Below are 17994 nucleotides of genomic sequence, written 5' to 3'. Positions count from 1 at the left end.
GGGCGTTGTTTGCAACAGTTAAGGTTCCGAAGTGCGACCTTTCGAGTGATAGGTGCGGCGTTAGGAGAAGATTCCGGTAGTGTTTTGGTCTGTTGCAAACTGTTTCAGAAAGCAGGACGATGAAGCACTTCTTGCACCTTCCATCGGGCACTTTGGAAAAATATGGTGACAACCAGCACCATTGATTCTACTGACCAGTATGGCTCCAGTGCCGTTACTCTGTAGAGCATGGAGGTAGGAAGCTTCTGGAGGTGACATGATGCCACCGGTGAAGCCAGAAGTGTGGACGGATACGCCCCCTACGATGAGCAAAACCAAGAGATGCTATTGGATGAAAAGGAGAGCTGACTTGGTGCCAACAGCTGTTCCGGTCACCCCCAGCCATGCCTGAGGGTGATCAAAACAACTGTTGGCACGAAGTCAGTGCTTGATGGTGACCAAAACAGCTGTTGGCACCAAGTCAGTGCTTCATGGTGACCAAAACAGCTGTTGGCACCAAGTCATCTCTCCTTTTTGTCCAATAGCATCTCTTGGTTTCGGTCATCATTGGGGGGTGTCCCTCCGTACTTCTGGCATCACCTCTGGTGGCGTCATGTCGCCTCCATATACTTCCTACCTCCATGGGCTTCTCAGTGTCATTACTCTGTATTGTGTAGAGTTGCGAAGCTGCATCCGGAACCGACATCTGATCTCGCTCTCTTTGGCAGGAGACGTGGTCCTCAATGGCACCCGGAGGCTAGCGCTGACGACATCGTGCCTGAACGAGCTAAACTACCTCTTCCGGCAGCTGCTCGATGGCCAGGAGAATGAGTCCTTCGACGTCCCGGCCGGCTACGGGGGCAACTCTGACTTCATGCTCGACGTCCTCTTCCTGCATGACTTCATGCAGAAGACGGGCTCCCTCAAGGTACACCCGGACACGGGCGAAGTGCAGCCGGCGCACACGAGTGTCAGTGTCTTTTGGATCTATGCATGTTGCTATGTGGTGGAGAGTAGCTCGTAGTCACATTGTCCTCTTAGAGTACAGTTTCCAAAAATGTGAAAGACTCGTTCGCTTAGAGCAGGGGTCTCCAAACCCCATATTCAACCTTCAGAGGCAGTTCGACCGGCTGACAACTGGCCGCGGTCTTTGTGGTGTCGCCTGGCTCGCAGCCCGCCTCCAGCTGGCCCCACGCAAAAGTAAAAGCTTGCAAAGAAACGGCACTGCAACGTGCACCAAATGCACAAACTGAAATACCAGAAAGAATGAAAGAAATCTGCAATGTGGTGCAGGGCATCATATTATTTATTGCACATTGTCATCCCTGGCAACACACTCTCCTGTTTGATGTCTGTGCCCCTGTTTGATGTCTGTTTTCCCCTGCTTAATGTCTGTATAGCTGCATTAAAATTCCTTTACAGTCTCTTGTATATTGTACTTAGTGTCCTGGTGTCGTAACTGTAACACATCGTCATAATCAGTTCTACCATTCTCATTCGTCTGTTGCACTGGGTGAATGTGCCAAAGTTCCTACATGCTTTGATTTATGTTTGGTGAATTGGATCAAAAAATAATAGACTACAGTGCAATCCACTTATAACGATAATGAGAAAACCTAAAAATGCCGTCATTATAACCGATTGTCGTATTTTAGCTGGATACCCCACGCAAAAATGTATGGTCCTCTAGAAACGGATCATTATAAACGGTACATTGTTATATGTGGTATCGTTGTAAGTGGATTGCACTGTACTTCCAAAAATCCCTGCATGCCACACTGCGTGCGTTGCATTAGGGGCATCTTTGGTCATGGAAAGGAGTGGCATATAGTTTTGATTTTGATTGCCGCGTTTGAAATGTAGTGCTTTTCAGCACTGGATAAAAATAAAGTCTGCGCTCGCTTATTGCACTCATTCATCTTCGTAGGGCCCCGTTGAAACACAGGCCTTCAGCGGTTGACTGGACCTGCCTAGATTTAGCGAGGAGTAAGAAAACGGCTGGCTCTATCCCATATCTTTCTGGCAGCCTGGCTACAACTCCAAAGCGCATCATGAACCTCCTGGGTCATGGATCATTTAAAATGCTTAGGACATTAAGACGATAGAACAGGCTGAGCACAGTACTACTCGTCGTCTTCCTTTGTTTACGTGTGCACAAAGCCTGGTACTTTGGGAGCCCCCCAAAAAAATGTGTCCCTGCATTCTATTTGTATTGGTAGGTAACACTTACAGTGTTATCAATTTAAGGAAAGTCACATTTTCGAAAATGTGTGCACTGTATTTGTTTGTGACGAAATTTCGTGAAACATGGTTGGCAAATTGAAATCGACAATGTGACCATTGGGTTCCCAAGATGTTTTGCATGGCACTGCACCACTAGGATCGCCTTGATTTTGCAACAATGTCATAGTTATCCAAATATTGAATTTCGAAATAAAGTAGGTATCTGTATTTATTCATCTTACAATTCTTTTTTTTTAATTTTTGCTTTAATTTGTTATTTTGCATTTAAATGCTTATCAAGTTTTACTTCTATAAATATTTAAAATTTATTCTCACTTGTTTATTTTTCGGCTTTCCAGAATGCGACTAGTACCCGATCCGGCCCCTTAGCCAAAATGTTTAGAAACATCTGACCTAGGCCATAAACAGTTTATGCAGCAGCGCTAAGCACACATCGGCCATATACACTTTTCTACAACAAGAATCGAACAAAGGTTAATTTATTTCCTCACACCAAGCAATGTTTGCCTGGCCAAAGTGAATCCTACACAACCACCTGAAACTACATTGTTGAATGGGCCTTTCGCACAGTTGGAGACTGTATCGTAAAGTAGTAATGACAATGTTAAAGATAATGACTCTGCCACTAGTTTAAAGGGGTGGTTCTTATTTGAATCCGTTCGCATTTCTACCTTCTCGTTTTTACCTTCTCATTTCAACCCAGCGCAAAACAACTTTCGCGTTTCTCCCTTTCTCATTTAAACCATTCTCAGAACAAACTTTCGGGTTTTGACCCTTCTCAAAACGACTTTTCTCATTTTAACCTTTCTCATTTCAAATTTTCTCAAAACATACTTTCTGGTTTTGACCATTGTCAGAAAGACTTTTCTCATTTTAACCTCTCTCATTTCGAACCCAAATGAATCCAACATCATGATCTTGCAATCTTTCTGCGGTATTTATGGCGAATTCGGGTAATTAATTGCCTTCGAGCCCTTGCCTGTGGCACCAGCGACCAAAAACGTGCCAGCGGCGCATGACGTGACCCTCTCCATCCGAATGCAAAGCACAATGAACTGGTGTTTTTATTTGACTGGGTCGCGAGTGAGCTCTGTTAACTTCTTCTTCGATCATTCTATGATACCTTGAGCACGCTGCTTACGCCAACAACGGAAATTACGACTCTTTGAGATGTATGTAAACAGAAGCGGTTTCACAAAACTTTTCAAAATATTGGCATTACCACAGTCCGTACAGCTGACAGAATATTAAAATATAAAATCAATGAAAGGGCAGATGTATAAATCAGTGTGGTGCTGCTCGCACGTGCGTCAAATTTCAATAAACTTCGTTTGGATTTTCGATTAACTGTTGCCACGGAGGCTTGCCAGCGTCGCTTTCCATATTCTGTTTATTGTTAGTAGAAAGTTTTAGTAGACCGTTCCCATGACTCCGATAACGATACCCGATACTCCGCCACCGCCTTCCTTGCGCATGCATACTATCGTTATCGGGGCTATCGGGGGTATCGGAACGATCTACTAAAATTCTCTAGTACCTTTTTTAGAATCCTCAGTCTTCTCATTGCACCCACCCTCCTTGAAATTGTAATGCGTGTTTAAGTTCCAAACTGCATCACTATGCATACTTTTTTTTCAGCGGTGTAATAAATTGTTATTACAGAGTTGTAAAATAAGGTGATGTATGATGCAGCCCGTGTCTCAGAGCAAACGTACCTTGTTCAGGCTGGATAAATTCTTCCAAAAATGTTGACTTTCTTTGAGACATAAATTATCTTTCTCTTCGTTGTTTTTGCTATCTTAGAGCACAAAAGGGCGCCTGTCTCGATGGCTTTGTTTGCCACTCGAACCCCGCTATTTGCCGCCTCAGCGAGCATTGTTTCGTTTGGTTCCCTATCCCGATTCGGATGTGACGATACCGGATACAGTCTGGCAGACATGCTGCCCGACTTCTTGGAGTTCGGGAAAACTTCTGCTGGTAAATTGCCGCTACACGCCTGGGAAGCGCAACCCGAAAAGCTTGCACCCGCCAGCCTTTGACCACGCAAACGCCCTTGCCGAAGATATGGGGAAACTGTTTTTCAGGGAAAATGACCACCCGAATTGGCCATTACAAGCAGTAACACACGACTAGCACAATGTTCCATCCGCTCCACACGACGACATCTTAACGACATACAGCGACAGAAGAGAAATGAAGTACCGAATCTGCGCTAGCACTTTTGAAACCACGTCACCATGTGACCACGTAGCTACGTCAACAGACTCGGGGTGGCACGCAGGCATAAGGAAAATTGTTTCATGTGCTATGCAAGAGATGGTGCCGCTTCACTTCATCTTCAACCTTCATCCTTCAACTGTTTTTCCTTCTTTCTATACCTCACTACAATGTTCAAATGACAACAGGTTCAAATGAGAAAGGGTTGAAACGCAAAAGGTTAAAACGCGAAGGGCGTTTTGCGAATGGGTTTAGACGAGAAGGGTTCAAATGAGAATGGGTTCAAATGAGAAGGGTATAAATAAGAAAGGGTCGAAACGCGAAAGGTTAAAACAAGAAGGGCGTTTTGCGAATGGGTTCAAACGAGAAGGGTTCAAATAAGAATGGGTTGTTTCGAGATACACCCGTTTAAAGAGCCTCCTTGGTCAGTGGCGTAGCCAGGAATTTTTTCTGAAGGGGGGGGGGGGGGCTAAGGTGGTTGGGAGTTCCATGACTTGGGGTGTGGAGAGGGGGAGGAAAAGTCAAATTTCATGTGTTTATTATAGGGACGTCCGGATTTTGGGGGGTGGGGGCTGAAGCCCTATAAACACCCCCCTTGGCTATGCCCCTGTCATTGGTGGCTCCAAGACAGAGTGCCGGCCTATGGATCCCCAGTTGGCAGGTTCCAATCCCGGCCTAGGTGCTCGCAATTGCGGAGAGCATGCCACATAATTGAGAGTTTGGTTGCACGTCGAAAGATCTCCATCTGTCCAAAATTGACCCTTAGTCTCTCGCCGGGGTGTGCCAGACGCCATTCGTTGGTTTGGCACGCAAAAATCCTAAATTCGATTTGATAATTTGGTGGCAATTTAAACTTATTGAATGGGTGAACCTTTAGTGGAACAAGTACTATTGCGGATTAATATGAGCTGAAATAGTCCTTCGCGCTTCTTTGGCAGACCTGCCAGTTTTTTTTATAGATCTTTGGTGCGATCTAAGAATAAAATTCGAAGTTAAGGCCCCATATCTTTCCTTTCCTGACAACTTGAGGGATAATAAAGGTTGTGACAACAGCAGATGCAGAAAAAGGCGCGGATCGGCTGTTTTGGTCCATATTGTCCGCGGGGGTACAGTATTGTCAAATCACAGTGCATGCCGGATTTAAGCATGCTCCTACTGGTTTTTCCCGCCAATTCCGAAGTTTAATGAAATAATGGATGGTAACTTGTTGGCCTATGTTTGGTGTTTTTGTAAGTTTGTAATAGTATTGTTCACGATCGACTGTCGTGTCCTGTTTTTGTTGTGACAGATTGTTCAAAGCTCCCAGACCATCCAGGGTAGCCTGGACCTGTCCAAATTTCATGGCCTTAAGATTCTCGAATTGAAGAGAGTCCCCCCTCACCTGCTGGTTGGCTTGGGTTACTTAATAGCACAGTTGGAGACATTGATCTGTCAGAGGAACATTTCGTCACTCAAGGTAAGCAGCAATTCTTACTGAGCAACTTTGCCTCTTACTTTATGGCCTTTCATGCATGTCTGAGCTCTTGATTATAGCCCTTTTATAGTCCCAGAGACACTACCCTAGTGATATTTTCGAATTTCATTGTTCAACAAAAAGTGGCGATATAAAAAATCCCTAGACCTTGGATGTTGTTTTGCCACTTGATATGGCTGTTGTTATTTATACATCATTAACGGGCTATGGAAACAGAATTGTTTGCTCTTATTTCTTTGCTTAATGTGGTCTATGTTGTGGCGGCAGCCCAGAAACATTTGTCTAGGATAGTGTTTCTCGGCTGCCGGCAGAAAAGTCAAGAAAACTAATTTTAAATCAAATTATTAGATTTCAAGAGTGTTCCTGATAGCAGTCTGTGAAGCTCCGTTGGAATGCCGCCACGTCATCGGCCGGTAAAAAGCAGCGCCAGTTTGTGGCAGTATGGCTCGCTCGTGGAGTTACCTAGCCCTGAATGTGACTTGGCAAATTACGCTGATGCGTTTACTACGTTGTGTACATGTTAAAGCTTTCACAGTGCTTCTGCAACGTGATTTCCACACCATCAAGATCGTCTTTCTTTGCAGGCGTTAGGTAAGAGCTTGATCTGAGAATGCCGGGACCTCTGCTGGGCCAATTATAACCCCCCTCCCCCCCCCCTGTGAATAACGCATTCAAGTAGGCACCCAGTAAATACTGTATATACATAGCTTGCAGGCGTTGCCATTGCTGGGTACTGAAGGTTCTTTCTACTTATTGGTTCCCTCTAGCTGCGGTGTGAAACTGACACGGTGAATTGAACGCTTGTGGTACATAAAATACGATCGTGGCCTATAAATGACTGTACAGGCAAGCTGTGTGTAGGACATGGGGCGTACAGTCTTCAGATATTACTACTAGCTGGAATTGTCACGCATTGACGCCACCAAGCGGCAACGTTCTCCACTACAGTGCCCTTGGCCGTGCAGAGGCCCTTGACGTCACGAGCGCAATATGCATTGTACTTCTCGCTGGTCGATTTTGAAGGGAGAGGTAGAGAGCTCGTGGCCACGTCATTTCATTTCCATACCCCTTTGAGTCTCTAAATACCAGAGATCTTCTTGATTGAAAAGCAATATGAATGAGTACAGTGAAAGATGATGATTCGTGGAAATGACATGCAGGCGAACTGGCGAGCCTTCAACGTCTTAAAAACTCGACTCTTTTTGTTCCTCGGTCTTGAGTTTTCAAGATGTTGAGTGTGATTTATCTTTATGAATTAAAGCACATTTGTTAAGTCTTGTGTCCTTCCCACGTCTGATCCTCAGTCAGTGTCCCTACATGTCTGCAGGAAATCCTCCGAAGTCGGAACAAAGTTCCCCAGCCGTGGCTCAACATAAAAATTGCCAATTTCAGCTACAACACCATCACGTCTCTCGATGACAGCCTTGTAAGTAGAGATCTTTTCAAAATTGTAACGCGTTGTTAAAAAGGTGCAAGACGCAAAATTTCATGCAGTACTGTAGAGTACCAAGCATGTGCCCATTTCACACTAAGTGCCCACCCGCTAATTTTGAAATGTTTGAAAACCAAGCAAAGCACTTATCTAGCACCCACCCCAAACTTCTGAGCCCATAGAGTTAACTGAGGTGCTGCTCCTCCTCAGCCACTTCTCCAAGCACCCCAGTGCAAGGGGGTGAAGCCTGCCCTCTCGTGTGCCCCTTCTGCACTTATGCTATAGACCTTTTCATCTCGGTAGTTATCTGACCGGTAGACAGAGGGCGCTGACAGACACCGCACCATAAGGTGGCTTCAATTTGATTGGTTTCGATTTCAGCGGGATCGCGGCTGTGTTGGTGTGTCATGTCTTTTTCGCTTAGTTTTGCTATATAAATGTATCCCTCGTGGTACAGAACCAATGATACAGTGGTAATGGACCACCTTGACAACTACAACGTATTAAGAACATAATATAAAGGAAAAACCCAACAATTGAAGTTTGAAGTCTGTTTTCCGTATAATTTGCAAAATAAAATTAAAGGGTACAAGAGAATTGACCTCCAGCAAGCTTGGCTGGCTCAAGTGGAATGCCAAGCACCACTTCATGAATTTGGGTGGATAGTTCTTTATTTGTTTGAGCAGATACACATTTTTAATTTGAGCGGTGTCGAGAGTAAATCCGGCCTTAACAACGCTGCACTCGAATAATTTCCATCCCCACGGCTTTTTTTCGGCGTCACATATTGCATGCCTCAGGCGCTTTTGTCAGCCAATCATGAGCTGTCTTTTACACGTTTTTCGCCCAGAAAGCCCGAGCCTTTTTGTCTAAATAAATTAATTGAATTGGATACCTTAAGAAAATTGAATGACTGCCAGACATGAGACCAAGCACAATGTACAGTAAAACCTCGTTATAACAAAGTTGAGGGAGTGGTCGTAATTATTTTGTTATAACCATTAGTTTGTTATAGCCAATGTCCATTTCTTCACTATTAGCAAGCAAGGGGAATTACGATTGCTTTGTTATATCCATTAGTTTGTTATATCCCATTTTGTTATAACGAGGTTTTACTTATAGTTTTTTTTTTAAATTCATAAATAAACAGTTCAAGCAAATGTTTATACTGTAAAAATGATTCCCCTATATATATTCAAAAGCAACTGTTTTGAATTTATTATGAAGGCAAAGCACAATGCTTTCAAGGAAAACATAGTGACTTCTTGTGTTGACTATATTTGCCTTCTTTAAGATCCTAAATGCATGATCATAAATATACCTTGTGCTTCTTATTGCACCACTAACACTTAGCGACTATAACTTAAGCAAATCTGCGCTGCCGTAAATAATTGGCCTCTCAACCCTCGTCTGTCTTTGATACATCTACATACTCGATGTGCGCCAATGCTAATGCTGCTTCCTTTCCTCACACATATCCAGTACATTGACGGTGCAAATAGTCATAACCTGTTATAAAATAAAGTGCAGAAGTTGTGCACATAATGATGGCATGCAGTTACGTAGTAAGAGTAAGCATCAGACGAATTCACAAAGCAAGACAAAAAAAAAATCTTAAAAAAAGCAGCAAAAAAAGCACAAAAAAATGAATACAACGCCTTTCTTAAGGCGCTGAGGGGAGAGAGGAGCGAGGATTTGTATCCACCTTATAGCGGCCGCGTCACGTGATTCCAAGATGGCAGAGCCCATGCGACGGAGGGTGAAAAGATCTTTTGGACCTGACAAGCACCCGTCCCTCAGCTTTACAAAAATTATTATTTTTTAAGTGGACACTCACTTGGTATTTTATGATAGGTCGATCGTTTTACAAAATGCCTACATTTTTTGCAGTCCCTGCTCCCAAAGCTGCAATGTCTCGACTGTAGCAACAATTCCATATCGGGAGCTACGGGTGTACAGGTGAAAGATGCATTTGTTTGAAATCATTGGTGCTATCCGAGGCTGATCTGAGAGGCATTGGTTCTGAATCAGGAATTTGTGATTTTGCAGTGCCTTCATAACATCAAGATCCTCAACCTGTCCTTTAATTTCCTGGAGCACGTCAACATATTTCACGAAAGAGCCCGCGAGTCCCTCACAGTACTGTACCTGCGGAACAACTGTATCGAAAGCACTCGGGGTAAGGATGCTACTTTGATGTTGCCTTGTTGATTTTATGCTGTTTTTCTGCTCAAATGAAAATTAGGTGATCTTATATTCAAGGATTACAATCAATCGCCTTTAATTTACCTTCTTGTCATCACTCTAAGAGTATGGATTTCACTTAAGGAGATTTGGTTTGTGAAATGTGCATGGCTGTGTCCAACTAAACTTTTTTACAAAATGTTTAGTTTTTCTGGATTCATTCATTTACTTGGAGCTCGTAAGAGCTGCCATTCTTAGTTAGTCTCTTAGTTTATCTGGATCTGGGGGGGGGGTAAGCCAGACAGAGTTGCCCTTCAACCTTCCCCCCTCCTTGAATTGTTTTCATGCTGAACATCAGTCTCTTCGCCCGCGTTGCACTGCTTTACTGCCATGGCAACCCAGGTCGCAGCAGTGCCAATTGCAGAGATTTGTGCCGGCGCATGGCGCTGCATGAGTTTACCAAGCATGCATGGCGATCCGGCACAATGTGCATTTGCAAAACTTTCGTCATCTGTTTCTGCCAGGGCCACAAATAAAGACCAGTGGGACATTATATAGATGAGTTGTCATCCTAGCTGGTGGGAGGCAAAGCCACTGCCCAGATCGACAACTTGAGATTATATTCAATGACTTCAATTACTCCTTTGAATGCCTTTTCAGTGAACTCTGGCAAGCACTCATGTCTTTCGGAATTACCCTGGCAAATAAAAATAATGGTGCAGATAAGCTGAACCTTCGAGATTAGGACGTCCGAACCCGTATTTAATACCACAAGTTGACTTTGCAGATCTTTATGTAAAGGGCTGCTGCTTACAGAATCATGAAGCCTTGAATGTTGTAGGTATCCAAAAACCCTAGTCGCGGCATCCCTTGTGGATAATGGGATTTCAGGACTCGAGGGGTTGCGGCAGCTGAAAGAACTGGATCTGGCGTACAACTGCCTGGCCGACGGCGATTCCTTGGCAGCTTTTAAGCAGCTTCCGAACTTGGAAATGGTAAGGGAGCTCGGTGTTTTTATAACATGTTTCATTGACTGACAGGATGAGGATGACAGGGAGGAGTTTCAGTTGCCCCGTCTCTAGTTCGAGCTCTCCACCCTCTATGATGCGTCTTGCGAGCCTCAAGCGTGCATGCGCAGCCAAAGCACGGTGGAAGGCAACAAGCACACATTGGAGGTCGGGCATTAGTAAGGGGTGCCCTACCAGTCTCATCTTGTCAGTGACCTTAGAGGCAAATTTCGTGCTAGTTTTTTTAATCGTGTGGGGTTTCCAAACTTTTTTTTTAAGCTTGGGGAACACTGTTTGAAGCCCAGGTACTGCATCTTCTCGGCATTTTTGCAATAAAATATATCAAAAATATGTAAGATAGTTCGAAGCTTATAGACTTTTTCAACAATATTGAAGATGCCGGAAATTGGGATGCAAGCGTTTAATTCTTGGTTATGCATCGGTGCATGACTCCGCTTCACTTAAACTGTGCTTAAACTTCAGAGTCGCCCTGGTCGAGGGGACTTGGGACCTCAAGAAACCTCTTGGTCCCTAGGAGTCCTGTTGAAGAATTTGTGGGTTTCGAGTACAGAACTTCAAATTGTTGGGGTTTTTTGTCGTTGAATCGAAGCATGAATCAAACTACATGAGCAAGTAGCGGTGATTTCCTGAGCAAATGGGAGCATTGGACTTCTTTCTACCTCCCACTTTGTTTGTTAATTACTCCTGTTGCAAGCATATCAGAATGCAAAAGAAAAAGCAAATAAATATGTCACGATAGTTAACCAATGGGAAATTTTTGTTGTCTGAGCAAAATGGCGACGTAGGCTGGACTTCATGGGTGAAGCCAGAGCATCAGATATCGCTCCAACAGCAGCGCCATAATGATATCACGCATCAAGTCAACTGATGACATCTGACGTCTGACATTATGCTCAGATACTAGCAAGATGGCCGACCTCATTGAGCTCTAGCGCCGCCTATCACACCTCAGTCGGCTTTTAGATTTTGAACCGTACGCCGACAGCGAATGTTGTTTGTGCTGCCGTATGTCTTGCAACAAGGGAGCGTTTGAGGGAATCACTTGCGACTTCGATCGGTCGAGTCGCATCCCGATGCAATCGTCAAATAACCAGACGAAGTACGTCCTCGCTTCGACTGAAAAATTGCTGATTTGCTCACAGAAAAAGGACGAGAAGGCTGGAAATATGAGAGAAATTAATTGCTTTTGCGAACTTGAGTAGTGGCACATCAAGTTACTTCGGAGGAAGACTGTGGTATAGAAAAATGGTTATAAAACTCGCTACTACAGCCTAGGGTTGCACCTGCAGAAAGAACAGCCCAAAACAGATGTGCTGATAGTCGAGAGGTCATTCTCACTACCGATTTCACAAAATTCCAGGTTCCATTCCTCCTGGGATTATAATTTTTTATTGCTTCGATTTGTATTATTATAATTCTAATCCTCAATCAAGTTCCACAATGAATCCAAACCGCGGCGAGATGAGCAGCACGGTTACGAGAGTTACCAAATGACAGAGGACCCTAATGTGTTTGAAACCGAAACTAGTATATTGCTATCATGTGATGTAGTGGCATACAACTAATACAAGATTGCCAATAAATTTATTGTTGGAAGATTGCCCAATTTATTGTTTGAAGATGAAATGAAGTTGAACATCTGTTTGACCTGTTTACTTGGCTATCGTGGCGTTTTGTTGCTTATGCTGCCGCAGTGTGTTGCAAGGTCTTTTCACGCAGTCCAAAAAATGTGATTCTTAAACGCAGTTTATAAAATTCAGACGCAATATTTCGCTGTAATACATACTTCAAAATCAACGTCTTTGTGCTTTAATGAATATCGAAGAATTAAGAATCTGGCAGATATACTCCTTTTTCATGACTCCTTTAGATCAAATAAATCTGATTTATATCAAACAAATCTGATTCGCTTAATTCTTTTAAGTCATAATTTTTTTGTTACCTTGCTTTTTTGTTTTTGCAGCTGAGATTGGAAGGAAATCCAATCAGCTTTCATAAAAGTTACACCGCCATTGTCGTGGGTCAGCTGAACTGGAGGGCACAGACTGTGAGCTTCAGACTGGATGACAAGACACTTCCCAAGAAGCTGGTCGAGGCAAGGACCTTTGCTGTTACATTAGATCTCAGGATACATAAACTGATGCATGTTGAACTGAGTGTCAGCAACAGTGTTGCTAGCCTGCAACACATTTGTAACTATTTTTGGCCTACCGTAATATCCCGAAGAAAAGCCCGCCTAAAAGCAAGAGCAAATACAGTGAAACCCATTTAGAGTGAACCCACGTACAGCGAATTATTGTCGATATCGAACTCATGGAAAATTTAAATCAAAATGAATGTAAAAAGTATTTTTTATAACGAGCAACTTATTGGCTCTATCAAACTTTTCCTCCCCCCCCCCTCCGGGAAGGCTTTTAAAAACGCGCAAGCAATCAACTTCTAGCCTGTCCCTTCCTCCCAAAAAGAAGTAGAAAAGAAAGAAAATTCCAAAAAGTCAAGTTGCAAACAAAAATTGAGCGAAGGGAAGCGATTCATAAAGAGAGAAAGTTAAACAATACACTCTGCACGGACGCAGAGAAAAAAAATCACCTTTCATCCCAAAACGTTTGTCCACAAAGCAAAGTGATTCAGTAGAGGAAATAAGCTAAAAAAACAAACTCTGCACGCATGAAAAAAAAACAAAAAAACTTTGCAGCGTGTTGTTACAAGGTGGAAATGAAAAGATAAGAAAGAAAGAGAAGCTCTCGGCCTTTCAACGAGGGCATCGCATCGTCGAAGCTCGTTGTAAATGGTTTTTGCTATATCAAACTTATTGCTATATCAAACTGATCGTAGCGTTTCCCGCTGTTCGTTTTAAACGGGTTTGACTGTAGTGTGAAAATAAGAAGTGGGCTACCGTATTTACTCGAAAATAGTTCGAACCCTATTTGTTGGACCCACCGAGAATAAAAAAAATAATTCAAATAGGTCGACCTTTTTTTTTTTTATTTTTAAGAGAACGGGGGAAATTTTGGGCAAAAGAAACAAACCTTTATTTACATCACTCTCAGCTAAATCATGGCGCGATGCGAAAAACTTAATCACAGTCAGAACTTCTGGACATGTCATCGTCGTCCGAAGCTTTGTCAGCTTAGTAGACATCCTCGCAAATTCGCAACAATACTTCACTGACACCGTTGTAAAATGACGACCAGAAGAAACGAAGAAAGGCGCGAAGCGACGAAAGACAAACTACAAAGACGCAAGCAAAGCCGCCGTGTCGCCATGAGCAACACGCGAGCCGAGCGTTGGCCGAGCCACCTCAAGCAACAAACAAAAGTAACCTCCGTTGTTTTTTTTTTTGTGCGCGTTTGCGAGGATGGAAGGCAAAGTGCATGGCGCATCGCATTCCTCTCCTTCCCTGTTGCCCAGCAAGGGGAACGCTAGTGGCTAGAGGCGCTATGGCGAAACTCGACGCCTGAGAGATGCGCGTGATAGCGGCACCGGCCACTGCGAGCGGGCCATTTCAGTTGTTTTCATGCACCAAAAGCTTTTTGAAACAAGAAGCGGCGCGGCTCTACGGCAATGCCGGCTCGGTGACTCTATAGCTCCATGTCTCCGGTAGGGTCGCAAAATTTGGTCGCGAATATAGGTCAAAATTCTTTAAAGGGGCGATGCAACAATTTTTGTACTTTGCGCAAATACCGCTTAGAAGGGATCCCTAACATTAATCACTTATGAAATGCGCGTTTGTTTTTCACCCCTTGCAATAGAAGTCCCAGAAAAAAATTAAAGAAAAACGAGCAGCGTTCATTCCCTCAACTCGCAGCCAGGACAAGCGGCCACGTGATCTGGAGGCGATTATATGCCGCCAATGTTGATCATAGCCTGCGCTGGGGTTGGCAAAGCACAGGGCACGCGCTGAGTTCCAGACATTGTTATGGCAACAAGGCGGTAAGTTGGGCTAGTTGGTTTAACATCGTCAAACGTGAAAACAGCACAAAAAATTGAACAAAGGACAAGTGAAAGAAGTGCACGGACAAAGTGCTGACTGTCAACTGAAGTTTAATTTTCAGGCAAACCAGAAAAATAAACACAGAGCATAGGAAAGAACTAATAAAGACACAAAAAATTATATAACCCAACCGACAGGATTTCTACCACGTCATCACCCTCACACGTGCCTGCCATTCTCCCTGATAAAACCACCGCACTGAACCACCGCACTCCTTTTGTACCATGCGCAATGGGGGTTGTGTATCAGATCCCCTTCACATGTGGTCGGGTGTACTATCAGGGAAAAATGAAATGCGAACAGAGGAGCGCGTGGCTCCCGGTACAGGCTGCGCCGCCTGGAAGTGAACCTAGGGGCGAGGGTGCGGGGCCTACTTCGATGTGTTCACGCCCCTCGATTGGCGCTCCCCCAGCTTCGGCAGTGCGCCTCTCAGTGCGCTGAAAGCTGACACCGCTATCTTTGCCTGCTCGGCGAGTGCGGCGAGCTTCTTTGCACCGCACGCGCTGAGCCAGCAAAGATAGCGGTGATAGCTTTCAGCGCACTTAGTGGCGCACTGCTGAAGCTGGGGGAGCGCAGAGGGAGGGGCGGGAACACGTCGGAGTGGGCCACGCACCCTCGCTCCTAGGCTCACTTCCAGGCGGCACAGCCTGTACCGCGAGCCACGCGCTCCTCTGTTCGCATTTAATTTTTCCCCGATAGTACATTGGACAAACGGGGAGGTGCGTGAACGTGAGGTCGAGGGAGCATTCCCTTTTTCTCCGTTCCTCCCCTGCTGGCCACTTAGTGGTACATTGCAGTAGGTGCGGCTGCGTACCTGTTTTTCATGACTTGACGATCATGGCGCGCAATAAAAGTAAGACCGCCAGGGAGATTGAAGAGGCATTTTTCATTTTATCTAAAGGGGAAGGGCAATGTGTGAGCGCACCGTCGGTGCACTTGGGGGATGATGAGGTCCTTTTTATCAGGGAGAATGGCAGGCACGTGTGAGGGGGATGACGTGGTAGAAATCCTGTCGGTTGGGTTGTATAATCTTTTGTGTCTTTATTGGTTCTTTCCTATGTTCTGTGTTTATTTTTCTGGTTCGCCTGAAAATTAAACTTTAGTTGACAGTCAGCGCTTTGTCCATGCACTTCTTTCACTTGTCCTTTGTTCAATTTTTTGCGCTGTTTTCACGTTTGACATTGTTATGGCTCGGCTATTGTCGTCGTTGCAGCGATTGGACACGGGCCACTACCCGAATGCTTCTCGGGCCAGTAATCATCACGAGCCTAAATTGAGAGCTCGCGCAATGCTCGGGTCCAATCTATGAGCCGCATTCAAATATTGTCATATGGGTGTACTGCGATCTTCACGTTACGTCATCAAATTTTGCAAAGGAGAGATTGAATGAAAATGATAGTTTTTGTCCTTGAAATGACACCATAACAAAGGAGTTTCTTGGCCAGTGGCGTTGCGTGCGAGTAACCTTGAGCCCCAGTAGTGCCAGTAAGCTCGTCTAAAGTAAAAAAACATTCCAGCTGAATATCGTTGCACCGCTCCTTTAATCATGATTTCCAAAAAAAAAAGTCGACTTATATTTGAATAAACACGGTAACTTTTGGTGTGCAATCAGGTAAAATTTTTAAGAATGCTACTTTTAAATTCTGTGACCTTCCAAACTTGTTTTCACATTGAGGGGCACTTGAGCATTAATAACTGTCCTTCCCAGTTTGCAATGTTTGCTTATCTCTCGCTATGGTTGAGTAACTCCAATTCTGCCGAGGTCACCATGGGCGAGAGCCCTGCATTTATGAAGGGTGAGCTATCTTTCAGGGGTGGGGCATCTCTCTGGATATCACGATAGGTGTAAACTTGTGTGTGAGACACTGATGACAGAATTATTAAAGAACCCAATTTATTTAGAACATACTAGCGGTTCATGTGTCCTATCTGTTTGTGTCACAGTCAGAGTGGACAACTGGAGAACTAAGATGACAAGCACTCACAAGCAATCTTTGTTATATTTATTGGAGCCTAGAATTTGTGCCCGTCTATGAAGATGTGAATGACGCGAACACTTACTGCTGCTTTGGGAGAGGATATAAGTAATAATCATCTGCTCGACAGCAGCAGAAAGAGTCGTGCAAACTTTCCCATCACTACCCCAGCTCTTTATTCACGCAATCTGCGTAACTCTACTAAATGCTTGTGTTTGCCTTTGACTGGCACTCCATTCTGAACGTCCCTTAGCTTTCTTCTTTTTTCTGGAAATTTGATTATGATTTCTGGCAGTACTCTGCCAACAAGAAGTGAAAATTATCTGTAGTCTATTATTACTCTTTTCGCATTCGTTGAGTAATAAGTTTGGCATTTTCTCTCTCTCGCTCCTCTCCTCCTCCAAGCTGCATGACCAAAGTGTTGACATACTAGAGTTGTTCACTTGTCCTCTCTTTCAGATAGAGTCAGATCTATGTCAACGGCAAAGATATAGAAAAGAGATTGCTTATCAGATTTGGCCGGGCCCACGCTCCAAAAGCCATTTACAAAGCATTCCCGCCGCTTCGCCCTCGCTTCAGTAGGCTCAACGCAGCCCCACAAATGTGGTCGGGCAGGTTACCCTCCTAATCTAAGTAGCCCTCTCAGCCCTCTTGGCATTCTGCATGTCCATAGCTTTGACCCTCCTCTGGTCACTCTCTTTAACCCTCCTACAGCAACATTTCTGGCTCTTTGCGCATTATAGCCTTACATGATGATGTGCCTTTAACCCCCAATCAATCAATCCACCAATCCTGTGGTCACAGACGAGAACAGCAGGGTGTCCGATGCTCGGCATTCAGCATGAGACGCCGAAGCTTTAATGACGGTGTGAAGCTCATGCCGGTGGCAAGACAACCAAAAGACTTCCTTGCCGTTCTCACCCTGTCGGAGACCTAGGACAGTGGTGCTTTCTTTCTCTGTCTTTATTGCGAGTGGTTTTGTTTTGTTTTGCAGCCTAAAGCACTCAGACTTCAGCTGGCGAGGAAGTCGAACATGCCGGCACCGGAGCCGGTCGTCTCCGTGCCAACGCTGCAGCCCATTCTGCCATCGGAACTCGTCGTTCCCCAGCGGCAGGCGACTGAGCAGCATGCATTGCCGGCAGTGAGCGTGCAAGGTGCCTCGCCTTCCAAGGCAGTGGAGGCACCCCCGCCCGGCCCCGCGGACCAGGAGGGCAGCTCGTGCAGCAGCCTGGAGACATCGGACTCGCTGACCCCACAGAGGCCGGGGCGGAGGCCCAGGCGGCGGAGGTCTACGAGGGTGGCGGCCATCTTGGACCAGGAGCATCGTAGCCCAGTCGAGGCCCCTGCAACGGGTGAGTTGCAGTGGCCCGAGTAGTGTAGAACGTGCAAGTAGAAGCAGTCTCCTGTTCCCACAATGACTTCCAAAATTATCTTAAAATGAGGTGGGAATTGGGGTCCAAAAAATG

The 17994-nt window shown here is 44.8% G+C and overlaps 1 protein-coding gene across 5 annotated transcripts in view; it reads left to right on the top strand.

Annotated features, from left to right (window-relative positions):
- LOC8043826 (serine/threonine-protein kinase 11-interacting protein) overlaps positions 1–17994 on the top strand; it is an 85624-nt gene that overhangs the window by 11282 nt on the left and 56348 nt on the right. For 3 of the 5 annotated variants that reach the window (XM_029990642.4, XM_029990643.3, XM_029990644.4), the window contains exons 2-9: positions 708–949; positions 5729–5896; positions 7242–7340; positions 9237–9305; positions 9396–9525; positions 10422–10525; positions 12522–12653; positions 17523–17880. In XM_029990642.4, coding sequence (XP_029846502.2) covers positions 708–949; positions 5729–5896; positions 7242–7340; positions 9237–9305; positions 9396–9525; positions 10422–10525; positions 12522–12653; positions 17523–17880 — 1302 coding nt within the window. The remainder of the gene's footprint in view (positions 1–707; positions 950–5728; positions 5897–7241; positions 7341–9236; positions 9306–9395; positions 9526–10421; positions 10526–12521; positions 12654–17522; positions 17881–17994) is intronic. The other 2 variants (XM_029990645.3, XM_040503638.2) reach the window with 1 other exon arrangement.

The sequence above is a fragment of the Ixodes scapularis genome, unplaced genomic scaffold (assembly GCF_016920785.2).
Source record: "Ixodes scapularis isolate PalLabHiFi unplaced genomic scaffold, ASM1692078v2 PGA_scaffold0__279_contigs__length_252992795, whole genome shotgun sequence".
Lineage (NCBI taxonomy): Eukaryota > Metazoa > Arthropoda > Arachnida > Ixodida > Ixodidae > Ixodes > Ixodes scapularis.
The sequence above is the reverse complement of the archived record's forward strand: the minus strand, read 5'-3'. Positions and strand labels throughout refer to the sequence as shown.